The sequence below is a fragment of the Anolis sagrei genome, chromosome 2 (genome assembly GCF_037176765.1).
Source record: "Anolis sagrei isolate rAnoSag1 chromosome 2, rAnoSag1.mat, whole genome shotgun sequence".
Lineage (NCBI taxonomy): Eukaryota > Metazoa > Chordata > Lepidosauria > Squamata > Dactyloidae > Anolis > Anolis sagrei.
This window is the reverse complement of record NC_090022.1, coordinates 50,238,363-50,263,646: the sequence shown is the minus strand read 5'-3', so window position 1 is coordinate 50,263,646 and position 25,284 is coordinate 50,238,363. Positions and strand designations below refer to the sequence as shown.

The 25,284-nt window shown below is 40.0% G+C and overlaps 1 protein-coding gene across 1 annotated transcript in view; it reads left to right on the top strand.

Moving 5' to 3' along the window:
- The window catches only part of PLXND1 (plexin D1), a 223,417-nt gene that overhangs the window by 100,716 nt on the left and 97,417 nt on the right, over positions 1 to 25,284 (top strand). Inside the window, exons 8-11 of the mRNA XM_060766263.2 lie at positions 1,088 to 1,190; positions 13,666 to 13,770; positions 20,496 to 20,585; positions 21,190 to 21,283. Coding sequence (XP_060622246.2) covers positions 1,088 to 1,190; positions 13,666 to 13,770; positions 20,496 to 20,585; positions 21,190 to 21,283 — 392 coding nt within the window. The remainder of the gene's footprint in view (positions 1 to 1,087; positions 1,191 to 13,665; positions 13,771 to 20,495; positions 20,586 to 21,189; positions 21,284 to 25,284) is intronic.

Genomic DNA, 25,284 nt, shown 5'->3' with positions numbered 1-25,284 from the left:
GTTCGCATATTACTCGATATCTTGAATGCTAACACCCTAATAACAGTAAATAACCATCACAGTTCATGAGCTACTTAAAATTAGTTGTAGTTATCAAGTAGTAAATATCATGTTATGAACTGTAAAAAAAAAAAAAGGTAGATAGCTGATTAGCAGATAGGATATTATTGATATATGTTTTGGACTTAGCCAAAGATTTATCTTTTAATAAAATGGTTGAAGGAATGGGTAGTACTTGTATTAGGCGTCTTGTGGAAACTAGGCTTATTTTCTACCCTTTAATGTCAAAGTTACCTGTTTAAACTTCCAAAACAATGTTTTCTGCAGCAGTAATTCTGAAAAAGAGAGCAGTAGTTCCTCAGAAAGAAATGTGATACAAATTAGAAAGTAAATCTTTGTTTATCTCATTCTTGCACAGGAGAAGAAAAGAATTCAAAAGTCTCACCCTCTGCTGGGTGGGATTGAGATGTTTTGCACATTTGTAATGTTTGTTCAGATTTTGAGACATGGGGAAAATTTACTTGTGTGTCATTTTGCAAAAAATGTTGTTTTCCCTAAAGAATGTATTTTGCACAAAATATAATACAAAGTTTTTTGTTTTGCAAGCAGCATCTTTTTTTGTTTTTGATTAAATTTTGAATATTCTTTGCCTTTCTAGACATGACTAGGATAGCTGTTGTGTTGTAATTTCAACAGAGTGAGAGAAGAACAACTTTTTAGATATTTAATAAAATACTAATGGAAAATTTATTAAGTTAAAATAATTAATTTTTGTTACTTAATGAAGGATGATCAGAATTGTGACACATTTATAGCTTTAGTGCATGCATGGGGTCAACTTGAGCGCTTCAGGTTTTTTGGACATCAACTCCCACCATTCATAACAGCCTCAGGCCTCTTCCTTTTCCTCCTCAGCTGCTTAAGCGACTGAGGGGGAAAAGGAAGAGGCCTGAGCCTGTGAGGAATGGTGGGAGTTGAAGTCCAAAACACCTGGAGGGCCCAAGTTGGCCCATGCCTGTTTTAGAGAATTGTCTGCAAACTATGCTGTTGTTAATAAATAAATATACATGATGTTTATTCATTTCAGGTGCATTAGCTGTTTCTCAGCTAAATGGAAGTGTCACTGGTGTACTAGGAAATATACCTGTGTCTCCAATGCAACTGAATGTGAGGATTCGGTACAAATGACTGTGAGTATGCAGCACTTCCTAATTCATTCTGTCCTTTCATTTGAACAATAAATAGTTTATTTTCCTTTCCTTTGGGGAAAATAGTATGGGCCAACAGAAATTCTGGAAATATCTATGGTTGGGAAAGTGTGACCTAAAAAAGTTCTGCATGAAGATGAGGGGAAGTTTTGATTTCCATATGTTACTTAAATTGCAATTGCATACACAACACTATTTCATATAGGTGTTCAACTCTGTTGATGTTTTCTGCAGAATATTTTATCTCGTGGCATTTTATTGTTATTCAGAATTGGAGCAGTGCCTTATTTCCATATGCTTTGCAATGTCTGGTCTTAACCAATAAAACAACTCTAGTAATATCTTAATTTTTTTCAAAGATTTCACTGTTCCATTGTGTGACATGTGTAAAATGGCAGCTAGCAAGCTGACAATAATAAAAGATTCAATTTGAAGCTGAAAATCACCTTTATCTAAAATTCATCTCCCACTAATAGCCAAACTTGGCATATTTTTACTTTTTTTGCACTTAAATTGAAGTTAATTTAGCTAAATTGGCCTTTTAGCAACCAATTTACTTGGCACTTACATTTTAAACTGAATATTACTTTGTCAGTGTAGTTGTGAAAATCAGGTGCTTTTCAAGTATATTCCGTCTCCTCTTGATTCTTAACCTTAGTGAAACCCTTGGTCTTTGGAGCATATTTTCTATTTTTATTTTACAATCCCATTTGTACTCTGTCTTTCATCGAATTTTTATTCTGCTTCAGCTAGTACAAACCATCTAAAAGTAATTAAACAAAACAGATATTATTTTTTACAGTATTGATTTATAAAATGTTTTGCTTTGTACAGTTTGCTGTGTTCAATATTTATATGGATGACAAATTCCAGTTAATTTAAGTCATGGAGGAAATTCTTCTAATCTCCTCCTCGCATATGTACTAGGGAAGGGACATGCCACTCTTACTCATGTAATGCTAAACCACTGGTTATTGTTATGTCTGAACTGCTCTTTTCCCCTCCCTGAATCTCAATATGCATGTTAATACAAATGCACATTGTAAATGTTTTCATCAGGGTGAATTTTCATAGGCCACAGTCTGCTGAGAAAATTGATGAGATGGAATTACTGACAGGCAAAGATGCCCCTATCCATTTCTAGTTGCCTGTATGTGTTGCTTGTCAATGGTATGGTAGAGATTTCTTTGGCAATGAAAACTGAGAGGTAGATTTGCTCATTCATTCCTTGAAATATGGCCTGCATCATGTAATATTTATTGGTAGTCTCCCATTCAAGTGCTGACTAGAGCCAAAACTCTTTCACTTCCAAGAGCTGTGCCTGTTGGGCGTTTCGCCCCTTTTCCTATGGGCATGCTATTTTTTTAATGGCAATCTGAAACATATCTTGATGAAAATACAGTAAAATTAAGTACTTCATTCCACATCAGAAGACAGTATCTATTGGTATATAATGTTATTGGTAATTGTTCCGTTCCAATTGCATTCTCAACCCACATTGTTGTCTGAGTTCTGCAAGCTGATTCAACCACATGAATTTCATTTATTTTGAAAGAGTTTGCTTCCCTCACTAAGGCTCTTGTTGTCATCAAGATCATGCTTCAGAGTAAAAGTCTTTACACTTCTAGGATCATCAAAATGTACAGCACAAACTTTGTGACAATACAAATCACATTCTGTTCCTCCAAGGACTGTAAGAATGATTGCAGGACCATTCAGATGAATAGCATTCTAGGCTAAGCCTTCATGCTCAGCTTATCTGCTCAGGTTCTGTATACAATATAGTACCTTTCTTGATAGGCTTCCCCTTTTTCTATAATTGTCTTTCTACCAGGCCCCAATGCCACACTTACTTTCACTCAACACTCATGTTCTGTTCTGTCAAATACTATCTGTACATCATGTTACCAATATTTCCTTTCCAATCATTACGTGGAAGAGCAAAATTACTTTCTAAGAGATAATTATTCCTAATTTTGGAGAGTTTATGCTCATGTTTCCCTAATTTCACTGACTTTTTGTTGGACCACACTTGAATTCCTCTATTCCTTTGGATTCCACATATGTGGAAAATCATAATGATAATGTCTAGTTCTTAAAATTGTCGTGTTGTGGTCTGTTTAAATAAGAGCAGCACTATTTCATATAGGTATTCAACTCTGTTGATGTTTTCTGCAGAATATTTTATCTCATGGCATTTTATTGTTATTCAGAATTGGAGCAGTGCCTTATTTCCATATGCTTTGCAATGTCTAAACTTAAGGAATAAAACAGCTCTAGTAATATCTTAATTTTTAAAAAGATTTCACTGTTCCATTGTGTAGCATGTATAAAATGACAGCTAGCCATTACTCAAAGTAAACTTCAAACTCTTCATCCACGGCTTCTCCCATTATTTCAACTGGAATTGTGTACCTGTATTTTGAGCCCATTTAACCATTCCTCCCTCAACTTTGCCAGCAGCATTTTTCATTATTGTTTCTAACAGAAATTCAGTCTATAGGATCACCACTAATGCATGTTCATCATACCATCTGCCTGTTTAGAAGATTGCTTGGGTTATATCAAGGATGGAGGCTATGTTTCAACTTTTTCAGTTTGAAAGTTTCGAATCAAAGCAAGGAGTAATCCTCTTCCAGAGTTTCAGAGGCTTCATTGGACTTCTACACAATTCTGCTGAACCTGATTCTTTTCACTTTTATGGATTTGGGGGCCAAACTATGTCATGACTTCTCCTGGGACATTGAGTGGAAATGGGTCCTTAGGCCCAGGAAAATCTTGTACTTTTTAATGAAGTTTTTTTTAAAAAAGACCAATTGGTTTCAGTCATATCCTAGAAACATGACAAAATACATTTTTCTCCACAAAAAAGGCAACTACTTTTAGGTGATGGCAAGTCCAAGGGACTATCTTTTCCCACTTTAATCTGTGCCACCATACAATAGTGGAAATCTCTATACTGAACAATTTCATATGATTCACTAAAAGTTCCTACTGATTGTGAATGGCCTTACAATTTGTGGTTGTGATTGTGTAGACAGATCCCTCTATGCTCCCAGAACTATTAAGTGAACCTTCTTCTGATTCAACATCCAAAGCAGAAGAAGATGCATGCTTGATACAGAAACATGTTTGCTACCCCCTCCCCCACACACACACTTTTAACAATGTGGGGGGTAGCAAACATATAATTTAAACTGTAAATTACACTGCAATTTATAAATAATAGAAGACAATAGAAGACCCAAATGCTGTAAAACTGCCAGAAACAAGATTGTGATATACAAACCCAAAGACAAAAACACTGAATGAACACCAATTGTATGCACAGGTAGAAACATCACAAATACACAAAGAATGCCAAAATATATTCAATGTAAGTGAAATTACATGCAACAGAATGCTAAACCAACAGGAAGAAACTGTACTATGCAAAAAAAAAAAACAGCTGTTGATGAAGTATGTTTGTAGCTGCAGTAAAGAGAACCATCTTGGATAAAGTAAAACCATTTCCATTTTGCAAATTTGTAGTACAGATAACACAAGATAGCTTAGTAATTTCATTAAATGTAACTTGTGTGCCTGCATGATTCCTTGGAAAACTAAATGCAGAGAAAAATTAAAATTCTTGTTCTTAGTTTTGGGGAAAAATTCCTCCATGAAGCATAATTTGCATTACTTCCCCTGCCTTTCCATTTCACGCTAAACCTTTAGGAAAGGTGTAGCATTTTCAGTGGCCCCTTGACCACCACTTCACCTTTTTAGGCATCTAAAATCCTTGCACTGTCAGCAAAACAAACTTCCAAAACTGTTGAGGATTAAACTAAGCTGATGAGTCCAGAACATCCAGGAAGGATCATCATCAAAAGGGCTTGGCAAGGCTAATCTAGGAAGCCCTGCGCTCACTTTTATATACCCTTTAAAACTCCTGGAGTCAGTAGATACGCTTGCTGCGGTAAGGTGGACTCAGAATGGGGGGAGTAGCCAAAGCCCTGAAGATTTGCATTAATCTAAAATTCATATAATGGCTTTAACCAATGTTTCTTCCTGTGGAAAAAAGAGCAACGTTTCAAATGACGTTTGAGGGACATGAACGAAATTTTAATAGACCAGCATATCAGAAATTGTGTGCACAAAAATGTAAAAATCCTGAAAATGAAAGTTAGTTCCTGTTCAGAAATGTGACATGAGAGTCATCGATTCATACACGTAACATGGGAGTTAACACTGATAGCATTGAAGGGCATCTGACTGTGATATTATGAAAAAATGATTCACGACAGTGGGATTTTGAGCTTATTTCCAGAGACAGTGGCGTCTCCTGAACTGATTTCTGCTCATGGGCCTTCCTGACAATAGAATAGAGAAAAGAGATGTAATTCCTGATTCTCTCCCCTTCTGCAGACTCCAGAAATCTGCTCACATGGGTAAAGCTGTCCTTTGGAATAGTACAGAGAAGCGGCTGGCACAAGTTACTGTATATACTCAAGTATAAGCCTAGTTTTTCAGCCCTTTTTTAAGGCTGAAAATGCCTATACTCAGGTAAGGGTCCTGGTGGGAAAACATGGGCTAAAAGAATGGCTTCTTTCAGCCCCATGCCTTCTTGCCAGAACCCTCACTTTTCCTCACTGCAACCCTGCTCTCCTTCTCCTCCTCTCTCGGTGCCAGTCTTTCCCACTTTTCTTTATTCATATATAGACAGCATTTCCCCCAAAATGCATAGTTAAAATAAACTATAGTGATTATTGAAAGGATACATAAACACATTTACATTGAAGAAGGTTAGACCAATGATTTAATCAGAATTGGACAGTCTTATCTTAAATTACAGTTTTATGTAAATATTCAAAAACATTTAACCTACTGATGCCTCAATTAATGTAATTTTATTGATATCTATTTTTTATTTTTGAAATTGGCCAGTAGCTGCTGTATTTCCCACCCTCAGCTTACACTCGAGTCAATAAGTTTTCCCAATTTTTTGTGGTAAAATTAGGTGTCTCAGCTTATATTTGGGTTGAGTTATGCTCAAGTATATACGGTACCTTTCTTTACTTTCCAACAGTAGATTGGATCTTGTTTCCTATCTTTCACCGGTGCTAGGATTTGTTCCCAAAAAGTAGTTATTTACTATTCTAAGTTTAGAATGGTTGCGTAGGATATCTAAAAATACTAGAGAGACAATACATTGAAATAATAAATATCATTAACAACAGTTGCTGTTCTGTTATTATTATTGCATTTATCCCTTGATTGAGAATGAAAGAGGTAAGCTGTTAGGTCTTATGTGACTTTTCATCACATTGGGATGATGATAATAATAATAATAATAATAATAATAATAATAATAATAATAATCGCCACCATCTCTCCGACAGGGACTCTGGGCTAGGAAAAAAAAATTTAAACCCATTCCTACTTGGGGTTAAAGCCATGGACTTGGTAGTTAGATTAAAGACCAAGTTGTAATCTTTATCTTAAAATAAAGTATTATTTATCTCTGGGCATACAGAAGCAATTGGCTCTTTCCATCTCTCGATAAGGAGCTATAGGGCTCTTTTCTGTCCCAGGACCTTCCCGGGCTACAAGGAGTGCCAAAATTACCAAAATATTTTTAAGCCTGAAGTAGCCAGTTTTGTATTTTGTTGTGTTGTAATGCTGTGCTAGAGGTCTTGCAAGATATTTAAAGGATGAATTGCTGTTCTTGGAGGAGGGGTGGAAGGGGAAAGTTGGAAAATTCCCTTGGAGCTTCTTCAGCTTCCAGAGTTACACTTTGTCCCCTCCTACAAGTCACTCAGAGTCCTTTTATTCCAAGCCATACTCCCTCCGCTAGTAGTGCTGAAATATGTACTTAGAAATCTACCAGGTTGCTTTCATCTGAAGCAAATATCATGCTTAACCATCTAAATGCACATTTTACATGAGTCAGCTGGCACACGTCTTATCCTATGTGTCACTAAGATGTAATGTGGGAACCTTGGATTTGTAGAAAAAAACTGTGCTGAATGTCCAGATGAAGTTAGAGGTTGAGACCATCCTTTTTGCTGTGTCAGTGAACTGTGAAAATATGAGGCTTGGCAGCTGCAGTCCTTTCCCTGTTTTTGACACTAGCTTGTTTGTGACTTTGAATGCATCACTTATCTTTCATTCTTTCTTGGTGTTCCTAGTGCAAAATTATTTTAAGTCTATCCAGCTGCAAGAATTAGGACTTTTTTTAAAAAAAGCTGCTTCCCAGCCCAAGATCAAAGGATCTATTTAAATTCATAGTAATGGCAGATTTCTAAAGGATTAAACACCAAATGTGAAAAGGTCTTTTCTATCTCAGGTACATTCAGGCAAACGATACCTGCTGTGCAAATGAATGTACAAGGTTCATCCATCTAGAATGCGTTTGCTGGGGTGATTAAACATGAGGATGCGTAGGCTGGCGTATTCAGTTGGTTTCCTTGGACTGGAAACAAAAGACAGTAGTATTGAAAAGGAGGTAGTTGAGATCCTGGATTCAGTAGCTTAACCCTTAATAATCATTTGTAGTAAATGCTGTGTGCATGCTAGTAAGAAGTTCAAACAAGGACTCCTGTTTCGTAGAATCCTTTGTCCTCTGCCAAAAGAAAGGGAGGAGCTGTTTTGGTGATCTTTCAGGGTCCAGATTGCCAGGATGAACATATTTATTCCTTTCAAAGTGGTGACTGTGCTTCACTAATGATTTACCGAATGGAGAAAGTATGTGGGTCTTCCTTCTTTTTAAAAATGTCTTTGCTGTTTTAGAGAGATTGTCCTCTTGTTCAGTGTTGGAACTTATTTTGGGGCAACTTGTTTTTGTCCACAGCTCTTCCATTCCAAATTTGAGACCACAACATTTGCTCTGAAATTCAAATCCCTGTCCCCAGTTCAGATCACTGCTAGGTAAATTGGATGTGATTTTTCTGCTTCTTGGCAGGGGGTTCGATTGGATGACCCATGAGGTCTCTTCCAACTCTATGATACTATGATTTTAAATAATTATATTTGGTCAATATCTTTACAAGCATTCTTTAGGGCCCTTCCAGACAAGCCCTATATCCCAGAATCTGACCCCAGGTTTTCTGCTTTAAACTGGTTTATATACGTCCACACTGTCAAATAATCTGCGATAAACAGAAAACCTGGGATCAGATCCTGGGATATAGGGTCTGTCTGGAAGGGCCCTTAGTTAGCAAAACCTCTGACAAAGCAGCTCCTTTTTATGAAGTCTCTTTACACCTGCCTAAGCCATTCTTGGAAGCCCCTGGTGGTGCAGTGGGTTAAACCACTGAGCTGCTAAACTTGCTAACTTACAGGTTCAAATCCGGGGAGAGGCGTGACCTCCCGCTGTTAGGCCCAGCTTCTGCCAACCTAGCAGTTCGAAAACATGCAAATGTGAGCAGATCAATATGTAATGCTCCGGTGGGAAGGTAACGGCGCTCTATGCAATCATGCCAGCAACATGCCAGATTCTTTGGAATTTAAACAAAGATAAGAAACGCTGCCATGATCAATCAAGGCAGAGGAAGAGGAAAATCAACAGCCTCATTTTGAGGGATGTGAGTATGAGATAGTACAGTGGGTTAAACAGCTGAGCTGCTGAGCTTGTTGACCAAAAGGCCGCAGGTTTGAATCCCGGGGAGTGGCATGAGCTTCTGCTGTCAGCCCCAGCTCTGCCAACCTAGCAGTTCAAAAACATGCAAATGTGAGTTGATCAATAGGTACTGCTCCAGCAGGAAGGTAACGACACTCCATGCAGTCATGCCAGCCACATGACCTTGGAGGTGTCTACGAACAATGCCAGCTCTTCGACTTAGAAATGGAGATGAGCATCAACCCACAGAGTCAGACACAACTGGATTTAATGTCATGGGGAAACCTTTACCTTTATCTAAGCCATTATTTTCCTTCTTGTCTTGTTTTAGTTAGTTGAAGTGAAAGCCCTTAAATATTAAACCACACCTTCTGTATTAATCACATATTTTATAAAACAGACAATGCACATTATTGACCACTTTAGAGTCCTCCTATTTCCTCTAATATTTGAGTTTGCCTGTTCTTGATAGTAGCACAGCAGTCATTAATTCGGTAAAGGCTAGTAATATTTTGTGAGAGCTGCACATCGAACAATGAACATGACATTCAGCCTCTTTTCCTGAGGCAACCATAAATGAAGGTAGCAATTGGAAAGTTCTGCCACACAAAACAGGGAGAGCAACTGTGAGCAGTGAATTAATCTTTCCCCTGTTAGTTTTTCCCGCAGTCTGAGCATGACATGCAAGGACATAGAGCACACTACGCTGATACATTATACACTATGTTCAATTCCCCGCTGAGTTTGCTTTCACCCTTTTCCCATATTAAGGAGACTTGCAGATCAGAGTCGCCGCGCTTCCTCTTTGTTGACTTATTTCTGTGCTTGCATATCTCGGTTATTTAATCTCCATGCTGAGGCAGCCTTGCAAGGTGTGTGATTAAGACTGGTGTCCCGATAAGCTCTGAAATATGTTTTTCTCCATCAAAAGATACTTAAAGATAATTGAGGAGATTTATAAATGGGCTTTGGGGGACTGGGGAGAGGCATTGTAAGTGCAGTTGTTCGCTTTAGCAGCAAAGAAGTGTTCTAACCATTTCTGTTTTATATTATTATACAGTTGCTGCTTTAGTTATCTTGCTGCTGCAGTACAAGGCAGAATTCAGTCGGTGACAAAAAGGAAAGTTTGTGAATACAGTATCACAATGTTGTCTTTGTTGTACCATAGGGCATCTTTAAATAGTAATAAAGTATTTAGAAGTCCCATCTCTATCCCTGCAAAAACTAATTTATTTTGGAGATCCATCTGATATTTCCTAATTCCAGAATATTTTCTTTGGTGCTCCTAAAATTAGCAAAATCTTTTCATTGCCACCCCCAGATCAGTTTAAATTAAATTAGTACTTTCCGAAGTAAAATGTATCTGTTTCTACCTATGTATTTCTGCTATCTAGGAAAAGTATTAAGATAACTGGAGCGGTACCTATTGATCTACTCACATTTGCAAGTAAACAGACGTATTGTTTCTAGAATGGAAATTCAACAGAGATCAAACAAGGGTCTGGAGAACAAGCCCTATGAGGAGCGGCTTAAGGAGCTGGGCATGTTTAGCCTGAAGAAGAGAAGGCTGAGAGGAGATATGATACCCATGTATAAATATGTGAGAGGAAGCCACAGGGAGGAGGGAGCAAGCTTGTTTTCTGCTTCCATGGAGATTAGGACAAGGAACAATGGCTTCAAACTACAAGAAAGGAGATTCCATCTGGACATGAGGAAGAACTTCCTGACTGTGAGAGCCGTTCAGCAGTGGAACTCTCTGCCCCGGAGTGTGGTGGAGGCTCCTTCTTTGGAAGCTTTTAAACAGAGGCTGGATGGCCATCTGTCAGGGGTGATTTGAATGCAATATTCCTGCTTCTTGGCAGGGGGTTGGACTGGATGGCCCATGAGGTCTCTTCCAACTCTTTGATTCTATGATTCTAAGGGAAATAGTAATCTTAGTATTAAAATAAAATGATCCTAATGTTTAACTTTAACCAGAACTACTGAATAATAATAAAAAGTCCCATTGAAAATTGGTGTAAAACAATTTTTGAGATGTTGTATGAGACTTGATGTAGCCACACATTCAGAAGGAGAAAGAGAGAGATGGAGAAGGAGGGGAAGAAGCCGATGATATTTCAAGAAAGAGACAGGATATAAACTCATGAATATGCAGGTACAAAAAGATCTGGAAATTGTTGATCTTTCCAGAGATATCTGTACCCATCTAAAGACACTTATAATATATCTTTTGGGGTTTTTTTTAATGAATTGGCTTTTGAAGTTAAAAAAAATCTGACCTGTTTGAGCTTTTAATCATACTGACTTCAGAATGATTATATCATAAAGGTTGGACACATATTAATCAAATCTTGTGTCTGTTCATTAATTTAAGTGATAATACTTTTCAGAGAAAGGAAATGGGCTCTTTTTATCTTTCAAATATAAGGGTGGTTTCACCTTCTCCATAATTTTTAAACTTTTGTATAGCGCTAAAAATAATCAATTGCAGCTCTTTTGATGTTGGTTTTTGGCCATTTCACAGTCTTATGTTGGGAGATTATTTAGAGCAATCAGAAGTTTGTACACACTGAATATTTTCCAATGTTATAATATCTTTCTCTGGATCATTCTGTTTATCCAAACAGCATCCAATTGGCCTCCCCAGAAATGGTGTAAATGTACTGTCAAAATCCAGCAAGGGAAAGAGTCCAGATAGCAGGTGGTGGCCCTCAATCCCTCAAGGAGCTTGTCTTCATCCTCAGAGTGTGTAAGCTGAAAGATAACTAACAGCAACTGAACAGATGGTGTCCTGAAAGTATCCATCTCCAGTTGTCCAAACTATCAGGTCCATATCAAAACTCATAAGCTCATTTATGTCTACAAAACTCAAATTTGTCATGGTGGACATTTGAGTACACTGTCAATGGATTTTCTGAAAATCTGTGCAACAGACTCTTAATCATTTGAAAAAGTTTCACTCACCAGCATGCTGCAGATGGAAGTAGTGGCAGCAAATAAAATGATATTGCTTCTTTCACCACCACAGCTTGAACCCTATATAGATGCCTCACCTGTCTTACTTGCTAGTCATCTACTTAGTCTACTTAGGAGCCCCCGGTGGTGCAATGAGTTAAACCCTTGTTCTGGTAGGACTGAAGACAGAGAGGTCGGACGTTCGAATTCGCTGAGAGCGTGGATGAGCTCCCTTTGTCAGCTCCAGCTCCCCATGCAGGGACATGATACAAGACCCCACAAGGATGGTAAAACATCAAACATCTGGGCATCCCCTGGGCAACATCCTTGCAGACGGCCAATTCTCTCATACCAGAAGCGACTTGCAGTTTTGACATGAAAAAAATCTACTTAGTCCTTTCATAGTCCACAGCTTTCTAGATATCAGGGAGTCAATGTGGCTCAATAGTTGGGACAAAGATATTTGGGAGTGACTATGTAAATATCCTGATCAGAAACCAGTCTTGTTGGCAGAATAAAGGGCAGATATTCAACTCATTTGACATGATCAAGGAGATGTTGTTCTTCGATATTGTAGTCATTGCATCCTCCTATTTGAGTCGCCCTTGGGCTGAGAATTGCGGTATATAAGAGCAGTAAATAAATAAATAAATAAATAAATTTCTCAAGCCATCCCAGTCAGGGGTGGCTTGATGCACCTTCCTTTTGGCACATTTCTCCTTTTCACCCTCCATTCATGCCTCTTCAAATTCATCAGCACTGCTGGTCACAGCTGACTTCCAGTTAGAGCACTCAAGGGCCAGGGCTTCCCAGTTCTTGATGTCTATGCCACAGATATTGAAGTGCTACCAAGGTGGCAAAATCAGTTTGTCCAAGAACCTGCTTAATGAGAAAGTAATCAATGCAAAATTAAAAGTGACATCTTTAGCATACTACATCAGTTATTGGTTGTATGCATCTGTGTTCGTGCATTGGAGCAATGCATTTCAAAGTGTATATCAAAACTGGTTGAACATTGTGTTTCTTGCTAAGATTTCCAGAAATTTCTGTTTATGTAGAAAATTCATGTTTGCCTTGTTAGTATCATTTTGCCCCCTTCTTCCAGAGTAATAATAGACAGAGTAGCTATCTCAGACTGGCAGCTGATGAGAACATATTGTTTTCCTTTTATTTTGTGAGCAAATTAATTTTACTGTGAAAAATCCCAGATTGATAAATGAGCTGCCGGATGTCTGAAAGCTTAGTGTTTATCCATAGGACAGATAATGAATTGAAAAAAGAACAGTGCAAGCTTCACAAGCTCACACCCGAGGAAAGATGTCTGTGATATTCCTTGCTTTCACATTGATATGTTCTGGATCTAAGCAATTGGTTTCCATCTCACAGAGGTAGTGAGTCTGCTCTGGGGTTTCTTTCAGTTTTTTAAGGAAGTCTAGTATTGATCACCTGGAGTATCCCAAACCATCCCCCAAATGGATTCAGGAGCTTGGAAAGTTCCTTCAAGATTCATTATCCTATTGGCATAGAAACCTCTAGTGCCAATTCCAAAGCAGCCATGCACTTGGCAGCTGCCCGCTGACTTCAGGATTCACAATTGTACAATGCAAGCATTTTTCCTGGAAATGTGGAAGTCGAATTCTTATAATTACATTTCTAAAGCTGCAGCTGTAAAGACGCTTACTGGAGAATAAATTCCATTGGTTATAATGGGATTTACTTTTATGCATGGGATAAGGCCATAAGTGAGCAAGCCAGAATATTTCCAGCAAAAGGATGTTGTAAATTTGAACTAACCATTAGTAATGTTCAGCTGGACTTTAAAAGCTGGTTGTAAGAACTGTGTTAGGACACCTCCAGAGGTTTCATATTAACCTTTATTTCATTTGCTTCTTTCCCGAGATACAGAATAGCACCGATTGTCCACAGATTGTGCCTGCCCCTCTTGCTCCTGTGTCAACCGGGACTTCCCAGGACATTGCCATCACCTTGATGAATGCAGCTTTTATAAAGGTAATGAACTAGATGGGCATTGTCAGGTAAACAGATGGATTCTACATTTTCATTGCAAGTCAGAAAACAGACTGTTAATGGAGAACCAATCCCAGTTTATAACTGAAATCAAGATTATATACAACTTTTGTTTCACTCCTTTCTTAATAGCATAAATAGCCATCACAGTATGGTTACCTTAATAGAAAACAGCCACTTTGACAAATGACTGGGTGGCCTAAAATAAATGGGGAGGGGGGAGTGTGTTCTGTTCTTATGCAGACATTAACTAGGGAACTGTTACGTGTAATTCAAGAACCTTCATGATATTTATACAGTGCATGGATTTATAATATTGTAAAACTTTCACTAGAATAGGTTGTTTTGGGGGAAATCAACTTCATGCACTTAATCCCCCCCTCCATTTCAGTCAGTGAACTTTGCAGGTGTGCCGCATTGCTCATGGGAGAAAATATACCAAGCCTTATTCATTGCAATGCTACAAGGCCCATGTATGAGAAAGAAAGTGTGGGGGGGGGGGCACTGTTTCAAAAGGAGCAAGTTACAAAATCAATGTTTTTAACTGGATCAAGACCAAAAATGAGGTCATGATTTGTTTCTTCTCTGCGAATCATAGTGCTGTTCCTGCCTTACTGCTCTGAGCTGTACAATGCATTATTCAATACAAGGATTCATAATAATATAAACATGTTCACTGGAACGGGGTGTTCTCTGAAGGACAGAGTCCAGCACTTGCAGAGCTTTTATACAGCTCAGACCAGTTGTGGGAAAAGGAATGGTAAAACCACAAAAGGATGTTCCTCAGCTGCAGATCCAACAGTCACCCTTACTCAACTGTCTGGTCCAGTGGTTCTCAACCTGTGGGTCCCCAGATGTTTTGGCCTTCAACTCCCAGAAATTTTAACAGCTCGTAAACTGGCTGGGATTTCTTGGAGTTGTTGGCCAAAACACCTGGGGAACCACTGGTCTAGTCCAGTGAATCCCAAATCTTGGTCCTCCAGGTATTTTGGACTTCAACTCCAAGAAGCCCTAGCCAGATTGTCCAATAGCAAGGAATTCTGGAAACTGAAGTCCAAAAACCTAGTCGACCACAGTTTAGGAGCCACTCATTTATGGTGTTACCAACAAAGGTTAATATACTAAATATCCTGCCTTAAGCATCTTTGTTTCCTCTCAAGTTGCTGGAAGAGGTGAGCCAGAGCTGGTTTGTGTTCTTGATCACAAAATGCTCAGAAAGAAGGGTTTTGTTAGAAAGAAAGCAAATGGTTAAATGGAACTTCCATGTTCTATAATGGTTTATGTTCTTAAATGACATAGAGTTGCAGTTCCGATTTATGTGTAGGCTTGCCCCAAAAAAACAATTCCCATGCGTACAATTGTGTGTGCACGTAGCCTCTCCTTTTTTCTGTTCAGAGCAAAAGAGTGCTTCAAAAGCTTCTTAAATTGCCTTTATTGACAGTTTTTTGAAGCTATAGCAGTACCCAACAGAGGAACTTAACAAGTAGCAGACAAAGGCTCAGTTTGCTTGCAACACCAGCAAAGGAAACTCTTTGTACTGTAGCTTTATTACAGTTGCTTCCCTGAGGTCTGGCACTAGTAAATAAGGATATGCCACTACATTGTCAGCAGAAAAGAAGAGGAAAAAACCCTGGCTTCCTTTGGGGTGCTGCAAGGTGACTACAGAGGAAGACATTCTGTGTGTAACTTGATAAGAGGTGGAATAAACAGGAAAGCTACTAAAGAATAACCTCAGTTCCCAAATGACAACTCCAGACAACCACTTTACAGTCTGGCTTTCTCTCAGCCTGTCTGTAATAACAAGAGGAAAATTATTCGACTCATGATTGCTTTGAATATGTGTACAAACACTTTGCAAACAAAAGTCAAATACATTTGTAAACCATTTAACCATAACTCAAGAATGTTCCACTCAATTAATAGCAAGCAGCATTATTATTGTTGTTGTTTTCAAGTTAAGACTTTTGTAGTGTGATTGTCAACATGCTTCTTCCCTTTGATGAAGACACCCCCTTGTTGTCAACCCTAAATGACAGCCAATTGTGCCCTGTGGATAGATTTGGATGAAACACTGTCTTGGTGCAGTTGCAGGCAGCCTGATCATATGTAACCCTGGCCCTTCATACATTTTCTATTCACATATCACAAATCACCATTTATTCTCTTTGGGGAAATTGATAGAATGACAATGCAGTGGCAGCTAGAGTGTTCACTTTTCTCTTAAAAGCAGGGGAGGAAAAGCTGCTGTCTCCAATCCCACATATGACAGCTTCTTAAAGAAGGTTTGTTGTTTTATTTTTGTTTTGAAAGCACAGCTGCCATTTTTGTGCGAAGCACTCAGGTGAACAGATGGATCAGTTTAGGCCTCCACACCTGGATTCATGCCTGTGTCAGGAATGCAACATCCCTCCAGGAATTTAAAATAGATATCAAAGCTAGATCAACCATGTTTATTGAGTTGTCAGAATGGAGGTGACTGCATTGTTTGACAGCCTTCTTCACAACAACACCAACAACACCGGATAACCCCCCCCCCTCCAAAAAAAACCCAACAACATGTTATTGAGAGCCTGATCTCTTGTATCTGGTTACTTGTGCCCCCAGTATCCGCTGCGTTTTGGGTTCAGAACTTCTGATGGATACCAAAATATTTGGGTCCTTAAGTCCCATTATATATAATGACATAGTAAAATAGTAAAATAGCCAGAGAGAGCAGTAGGCTACAGCAGGGCAAGCCTATATGCTAGTATAATGCTTAATGCATGGCAAAATCAAGGCTTTCTTGCAAAATATTTTATAATTATTTGATCATAGTTGTCATTTTTTTAGTTATATGTACTATGTTTTGTGTTCACCTTGCTTATTTTTATTGTTATAGACTTATTTTTGACAGTGTCTGCATTTATTATTATTATTTGCTTCTATTTTCTTTGTTACAAAGAACTGAGTCTCTTTGGAGAGAGGAAGAGGGATCTAAATAAAGCATTATTGTTGTTGTTGAATTTTATTCAGAATATTTTGAGCCATGGTTGGTTTAGTCTGTAGATGCAGAACCAATTGATGCAGACTATCAACTGTAATAGGAAATTGTAGCATGTTTCCCTTCTCCTGGGGTATTTGAGGCCCATAAGAGTCCTTCTTTAGCAACACAACATCAGGTAAAGTCACTCCTGTTCACTAAAATGATCCTGAGGGGCAAATCATGGCAAAAATTATCCCCACATCTTTTAGAGTGTATTTGGAGGTATTTTTTTTTTACTCATGAAGGCCATAAAATTGCCTCTCCATGCCATTTAGTGTATATTTTGAGATCAATTTGCTCACCTCTGTTTTAGGACACCCTAGAAAATGTTTCTGTATTTCTAAGGACACACATCATATTTTACATGTTTCTGTACAGTATGGTGAATGAGGAACTACAATGAGTCACATGTTTAGCATTGTAATTTCTCACACACACAAGTTTTCCAAGCCTGTTGTGGAGATTTATAGTCCATTTAATCAGAGTTTATAACTGAAACACCATCCTACGCTTTCAAATCATGCATCCCTGCAATAGTGCAGCCTCTTTAATGGTATTTACCCTCTAGTTCAGAAACAGCAAGGCCAAAATTAACTTCCCTTAAACTTCATCAAGTTTATTAGGCCTAATGACTTGCATTACATTTAAAATGTTCAGGATTTTTAAAATCAGTGATAGGTGTTATATACAGGCAGTCTCCGAGTTACAAACCTCCAACTTACAAATGACACATAGTTAAGAACAGGGATAAGACAATAGAAAGTGAGAGAAATCTACTCCCAGAAAGGGAATTCACTCCTGAAAGAGTTGGACGTGGGGCTGCCTTTGAAAACTACTCGGAATCTGCAATTAGTTCAATGGTCAGCAGCCAGGTTGCTAACGGGAGCGGCGTACAGGGAGTGAACCACTCCTTTGTTACACCAGCTTCCGGGGACAATTCAAAGTGCTGGTTTTAACCTGGCCCAGTTTACCTGTCCAAACATATCTCCTGCTATGAACTATCTCTCAGCTTAAGATCGTCAGGAGAGGCCCTGCTCTCAATCCCTCCACTCTCCAAAACCGGGTTGGTGGGGGGATGAGAGACAGGGCCTTCTCAGCAGTGTCCCCCCGTCTGTGGAATCCCTCCCTAAGGACATCAGGCTGGCCATCTCCCTTCTGTCCTTCAGGAGACAACTGAAGACCTGGCTGTGGGACCAGGCATTCGACTAGAGACCAGAAGACAATGGTAGCTAGGAAAGGAAACTTGAATATTATGACATTGCAACATTGGAATTGTTTGGCTGAATCTTGGTTTTAGCGACATGTTAGTTGAATGTTAAATGAATTTTTTGATGATTCTTTATTATTATTTCATTTATTTCATATATTTATATCCCGCCCTTCTCCCCACAAGGAGGACTCAGCGCGGCCTCACATGAGCATCTGAGGATGCTAACAGCATAAATACAATAAAAATTACAATTTACAATAAAATCATTTTAAAATATTATACTACATCATCCATAAAATTTAACAATAAATGAATAGATTAACGTGCCAATAAAACTAAGCCGAGCCAGGAGAATCCGTATCGCAAAATCCAATTTTCCTTTTCCTATTGCCGCTGGCATCTAATTGAACGCCTGGCCCCAGAGCCAGGTCTTCAGTTGTCTTCTAAAGGACAGGAGGGAGGTGGCCAACCTGATATCCTTAGGGAGAGAGTTCCACAGACAGGGGGCCACTGCCGAGAAGGCCCTGTCTCGTCCCACCAACCACGTTTGCGAGAGTGGTGGGATCAAGAGCAGGGCCTCTCCTGATGATCTTAAGCTTCATGATGGTTCATAGCAGGAGATACATTCGGACAGGTAATCTGGGCCAGAACCATTCAGGACTTTAAAGGTTAAAACCAGCACTTTGAATCGTGCCCGGAAGCTAATCGGCAGCCAAAGGAGCTGACGCAACAGAGGAGTGGTATGCTCCCTGGACGCAGCTCCAGTTAACAACTTGGCTGCCGACCACTGGATTAATTGGAGCTTCCGAGAAGCTTTCAAAGGCAGCCCCACGTAGAGAGCGTTGCCGTAGTCTATTCAGGATGTAACCAGAGCGTGGACCACCGTGGCCAAGTCAGACTTATAATGTTTTAATCAAGCTTTACTGTTTTTAATTGAATGTATATGTTGACAGCATCACTAATGCTTATGTAAAGCTGCCCTGAGTCCCCTTGTGGGAGAAGGGAGCTGCAGAAATGAAGGAAATAAATAAATAAATAAATAAATAAATAAATAAATAAAATGATGAGGAAAGGGGGTCTCCACTGAAACTTTATCACCAATTCTTGTCTCCACAACAAGCCAATTAATGGGGGCGAACAAATTGAAATTGAATCCAGTGGCCTGGTTAGTCGTAAGGCCGAACAGGGTATAGGGTTACAGCCTGTGTTGGATGGGGTCGCACTCCCCCTGAAGACGCAGGTTCGCAGTTTGGGTGTGATCCTGGACTCATCGCTGAGCCTGGAACCCCAGGTTTCGGCGGTGACCAGGGGAGCATTCGCACAGTTAAAACTCGTGCGCCAACTGCGACCGTACCTTGGGAAGCCTGACTTGGCCACGGTAGTCCACGCTCTGGTTACATCCCGTCTTGACTACTGCAACGCTCTCTACATGGGGTTGCCTTTGAAGACAGCTCGGAAGCTCCAATTAGTCCAACGGGCGGCAGCCATGATACTAACGGGAGCGGAGCGCAGGGAGCACACAACTCCTCTGCTGCACCAGCTCCACTGGCTGCCGATCTGCTACCGGGCCCAATTCAAGGTGCTGGCGTTGGCCTTTAAAGCCCTAAACGGTTCTGGCCCAACCTACCTATCCGAACGTATCTCGGCCTATCAGCCCACCAGGACCCTAAGATCTTCGGGGGAGGCTCTGCTCTCTATCCCGCCTGCTTCACAGGTGCGGCTTGTGGGAACGAGAGACAGGGCCTTTTCTGTGGTGGCCCCTGTGCTTTGGAACGCCCTCCCCATAGAGGTAAGATCAGCCCCTTCGCTGATGGTATTTCGGAAAAGATTGAAGACATGGATGTTCAAACAAGCATTCGGTTAATCCGGTGCAAGGAATTTGATGACTAAGGATTGGTAATCATGGACGATGAAATTGGACTGCGATTCTAGTTAAGAGATGCATTGGATTATATTGGTGGCCCAATATTATGTATTGTATGTTGTTTTTATGCATTTTAAACTGAATATTGTAATTGTTTGCAGAGTAGTAAACCGCGTTGAGTCGCCAATTTAGGCTGAGAAACGGCGGTATACAAGCGCAGTAATAAATAAATAAATAAATAAATAAATAAATAAATAAAATCCAATTATTACAGGGTCAGAAAGTGAGGTGAAATCTTCTGAACAGGGGCACAGACAGCAAAGCAAGTACCACAGGAGTATTAACCCTTCCATATGCTATCTAAAGCTAATGTAATATAAGACAATATAATATAATATAAGACAATATAATATAATATAATATATATAATATAAATAGGGCTGGAGTTACACTTAAAAATGTACCTGTTTCAATTTAAAAGCACATTTAATTTAAGAGCAAACCTACAGAACCTATCTTGTTTGTAACTTGTGCAAAGATCTTATTTGTTTTTAACTGCAAAAAATTAAGTATATTGGTGTGTAATTGCTGCTTGTCTTGCCATTATCCAGGATATTCCTTTGGAATGCTACTTTGAAACCGACAGGATATTTGAGGCCCATTGGGTGAATGCATCTGCTGTTCAGTGCAGCAATGTGCAGGTGAGTTTGTGGTTAGTGGTATTTCTCATGTCTTTTAATGTCTGCTTTGCATATGATTGTGATACAGCCATAGTCTATATGCCTCCTGTTTTATTCAGTCAGATCCTTGGTCTCATTATCTGGGTCTATGAGCTCCAGCATTATCATAAGTGCATTCAGTCCCAAGACTTTTAATTCTCTTTCTAAAATAATTATCAAGTAATGGTGGATCATTTGTTCAAAAGTGAAACTCTAGCTGAACAATTACTGTAAAGGCCAATTATACACATAGCTTTAAGCTTCACTCACTACCTGTTGGGTTAGATTTTTTAAAAGTAAAGGTGATCATATTTCCAGGTTTTTCACAGAACATGGAAACTATTCTACTATATTAATTTTGCTTCCAAAGTGGTTTGGTTCTCTGTTGCTGAGTCCTGATTAATAAAGACAGACTACAACCTTTTGTTTGCCCCATCCTCCTGAAATCTGAACCTCATTTTCCAAGAAACATCTTGTTGTAATATAGAACTGCTCTTGTGATGACAGCTATAAAAATGTATATTTTAACACTTCGATCTGATGTTTCATGAACTGAAATAACTCTTTCTGTACTTTCTTCCTACAGCTTCACACTTCAGACAAAAGCCACCTCTTTCCTGTGAACCTTCGACTAAAGGAAAAACCTGGTCGATTTATTGATAGTCCCCAGATGATGACAGGTTCGCTCTAAACATATTTTTCACCTTTTTCTAATTTGGAAAGAATTCATTTACCTTAAAAAGGGTTACAGAAGGCATGGGCAGGCTGTTAGGAGTTGCATGAGTTGAAGTCCAAAACACCTGGAAGGCCGAAGTTTGCCCATGCCTGGGTTGCAGGCTCTTGGCTAGTTGGTACTTTTCACCTCCTAAAGATTCTTCACATATGTCTTAACAGAAATAATGAAATCATACACATGTTACATTTCAAATCATATGAATAATGTATGCAAGCAAATCCTCAAACACTTAAAATGATGTATTGTCGGAGGCTTTCATGGCCGGAATCACTCAGTTCTTGTGGGTTTTTTCGGGCTATATGGCCATGTTCTAGAGGCATTTCTCCTGACGTTTCGCCTGCATCTATGGCAAGCATCCTCAGAGGTTGAGAAGGTCTGTTGGAAGTGTGGGTTTATATATCTGTGGAATGGCTGGGGTGGGGCAAGGAGCTCTTCCCTGCTGCAGTTAGGTGTGAATGTTTAGCTAATCACCTTCATTAGCATTTGAAGGCCTGCTTGAACCTGGGAAAATCTGTTGCTGGGAGGTGTTAATCTGTGCCTGGTTTCTTCCTCTCTGTTGTTTAGCTGTTATAATTTTAGAGTTCTTTAATACTGGTAGCCAGATTTTGTTCATTTTCATGGTCTCTTCCTTTCTGTTGAAATTGTCCACATGCTTGTGGATTTCAATGGCTTCTCTGTGTAGTCTGACATGGTGGTTGTTTGTGTGGTCCAGCATTTCTGTGTTCTCAAATAATATGCTGTGTCCAGGCTGGTTCATCAGGTGCTCTGCTATGGCTGACTTCTCTGGTTGAAGTAGTCTGCAGTGCCTTTCATGTTCCTTGATGCGTGTCTGGGCGCTGCGTTTGGTGGTCCCTATGTAGACTTGTCCACAGCTGCATGGTATACGGTAGACTCCTGCAGAGGTGAGAGGATCCCTCTTGTCCTTTGCTGAACATAGCATTTGTTGGATTTTCTTGGTGGGTTTGTAGATAGTTTGTATGTTGTGTTTCCTCATCAGCTTCCCTATGCGGTCAGTGGTTCCCTTGATGTATGGCAGGAACACTTTCCCTCTGGGTGGATCTTCATCTTGACTCTTGTGGCTTGTTCTTGGTCTTGCAGCTCTTCTGATGTCTGAGGTGGAGTATCCATTGGCCTGGAGAGCCCAGTTGAGGTGGTTCAGTTCATCTTGGAGGAGGTGGGGTTCGCAGATTCTTTTTGCACGGTCTGCCAAGGCTTTGATGGTGCTTCTTTTTTGACTTGGGTGATGGTTGGAGTTTTTATGTAGATATCTATCTACATGTAGACGGTGTGACCCAATTGTTGATCTGGTTTGCGGATGACTAGGACATCTAGAAAAGGCAGTCTTCCTTCATTTTCTTTTTCCATGGTGAACTGGATGTTTGGGTGGATGCTGTTAAGATGGTCCAGGAACCTGTTGAGTTCTTCATCTCCATGGCTCCAAATGGTGAAGGTGTCATCCACATATCTGAACCATATCGTGGGCTTTTTGGTTGCTGTCTCCAGGGCTTGTTCTTCAAAGTGTTCCATGTAGAAGTTAGCTATGACTGGGCTGAGAGGGCTCCCCATAGCTACTCCATCTTTCTGTTCGTAGAATTCATTGTCCCACTGAAAGTAACTGGTGGTGAGGCAATGGTGAAACAGAGCCGTGATGTCTTCTGGGAACCTCTGGTTGATGAGTGCCATGGTGTCTGCTACCGGGACCATGGTAAATAGAGATACCACATCGAAGCTGATCAGTTTGTCGTTTGTATTTAGCTTGAGATTGCTGATTTTTTCTATGAAGTGGGCTGAATCCTTGATGTAGTGTGTAGTGAGCCCAATATGGCTTTGTAACTGTGCAGCAAGAAATTTTGCTAGGTCGTATGTGGGGGATCCAATGGCACTCACGATGGGTCTGAGTGGGGTGGAGTCCTTATGGATTTTTGGGAGTCCATAAAGCCTGGGTGGATGGGTTTCCGATAAGGACTCCACCCCACTCAGAGATACCACAGAGATACCAGGTGATTAGCTAAACATTCACACCTAACTGCAGCAGGGAAGAGCTCCTTGCCCCACCCCAGCCATTCCACAGATATATAAACCCACACTTCCAACAGACCTTCTCAACCTCTGAGGATGCTTGCCATAGATGCAGGCGAAACGTCAGGAGAAATGCCTCTAGAACATGGCCATATAGCCCGAAAAAACCCACAAGAACTGACTTAAAATGATGGTTACATGTAATCTATCATGCTGAAGGCCGGAGGTTTGAATCCGGAGAGAGCGTGGATGAGTTCCCTCTGTCAGCTCTAACTCCCTGTGCAGTGACATGAGAGAAGTCTCCCACAAGGATGGTAAAACATCAAAACATCCAGGCGTCCCCTGGGCAATGTCCTTTCAGACGGCCAATTTTCTCACACCAGAAGCGATTTGCAGTTTCTCAAGTTGCTCCTGACACAAAAAAAACTCTGAGAAAGCAGCATAAAGTCCTTTCTGCTTCAGAACTTTGGCCAGAATTCTTGCAAACAGCAGGGACTCAGCAGTCCACTAGAAATTGGGCAGTGGACCACAATCCACTTCCTGTTCAGGTTGTATTGGCTACAACCTGTAAGACGGCTTTATACATGGACCTCACCAGATGGTCAACACCGAAATCAGATTGACTACATCCTTTGCAGCCAAAGGTGGCGGACATCCATCCAGTCGGTGAAAACAAGACCTGGGGCTGACTGTAGCTCAGATCACGAACTTCTTATTGCCCAATTTAGAATAAAACTAAAGAGATCAGGGAAAATACACAGACCAGTTAGATATGATCTCACTAACATTCCTAGCGAATATACAGTGGAAGTGAAGAACAGATTTGAAGGACTAGATTTAGTAAACAGAGTCCCAGAAGAACTATGGACAGAAGTCCGCGACATTGTTCAGGAGGCGGCAACAAAGTACGTTCCAAAGAAAAAGAAAACCAAGAAGGCAAAATGGTTGTCTGCTGAGACACTGGAAGTAGCCCAAGAAAGGAGGAAAGCAAAAGGAAACAGTGATAAGGGGAGATATGCCCAGTTAAATGCGCAATTCCAGAGGTTAGCCAGAAGAGATAAGGAACTATTTTTAAATAAGCAATGCATGGAAGTGGAAGAAGACAACAGAATAGGAAGGACAAGAGACCTCTTCCAGAAAATTAGAAACATTGGAGGTAAATTTCAGGCAAAAATTGGTATGATAAGAAACAAAGATGGCAGGGACCTAACAGAAGCTGAAGAGATCAAGAGAAGGTGGCGAGACTATACAGAAGATCTGTATAGGAAGGATAACAATATTGAGGATAGCTTTGACGGTGTGGTGAATGAATTAGAACCAGACATCCTGAGGAGTGAGGTTGAATGGGCCTTAAGAAGCATTGCTAACAACAAGGCAGCAGGAGATGATGGGATCCCAGCTGAACTGTTTAAAATCTTAAAAGATGATGCTGTCAACGTGATGCATGCCATTTGCCAGCAAATATGGAAAACACAAGAATGGCCATCAGACTGGAAAAAATCAACTTATATCCCCATACCAAAAAAGGGAAATGCGAAAGACTGCTCAAACTTCCGTACAGTGGCCCTTATTTCTCATGCCAGTAAGGTAATGCTCAAGATCCTGCAAGGAAGACTCCAGCAATACATGGAGCGAGAGTTGCCAGATGTTCAAGCTGGGTTTAGAAAAGGCAGAGGAACGAGAGACCAGATTGCCAATATCCGCTGGATAATGGAGAAAGGCAGGGAGTTTCAGAAAGACATCTACTTCTGCTTCATTGACTATTCTAAAGCCTTTGACTGTGTGGATCATAATAAATTGTGGCAAGTTCTTGGTGGGATGGGCATCCCAAGCCACCTTGTCTCTCTCCTGAGGAATCTATACAAGGACCAAGTAGCAACAGTCAGAACTGACCACGGAACAACAGACTGGTTCAAGATTGGGAAA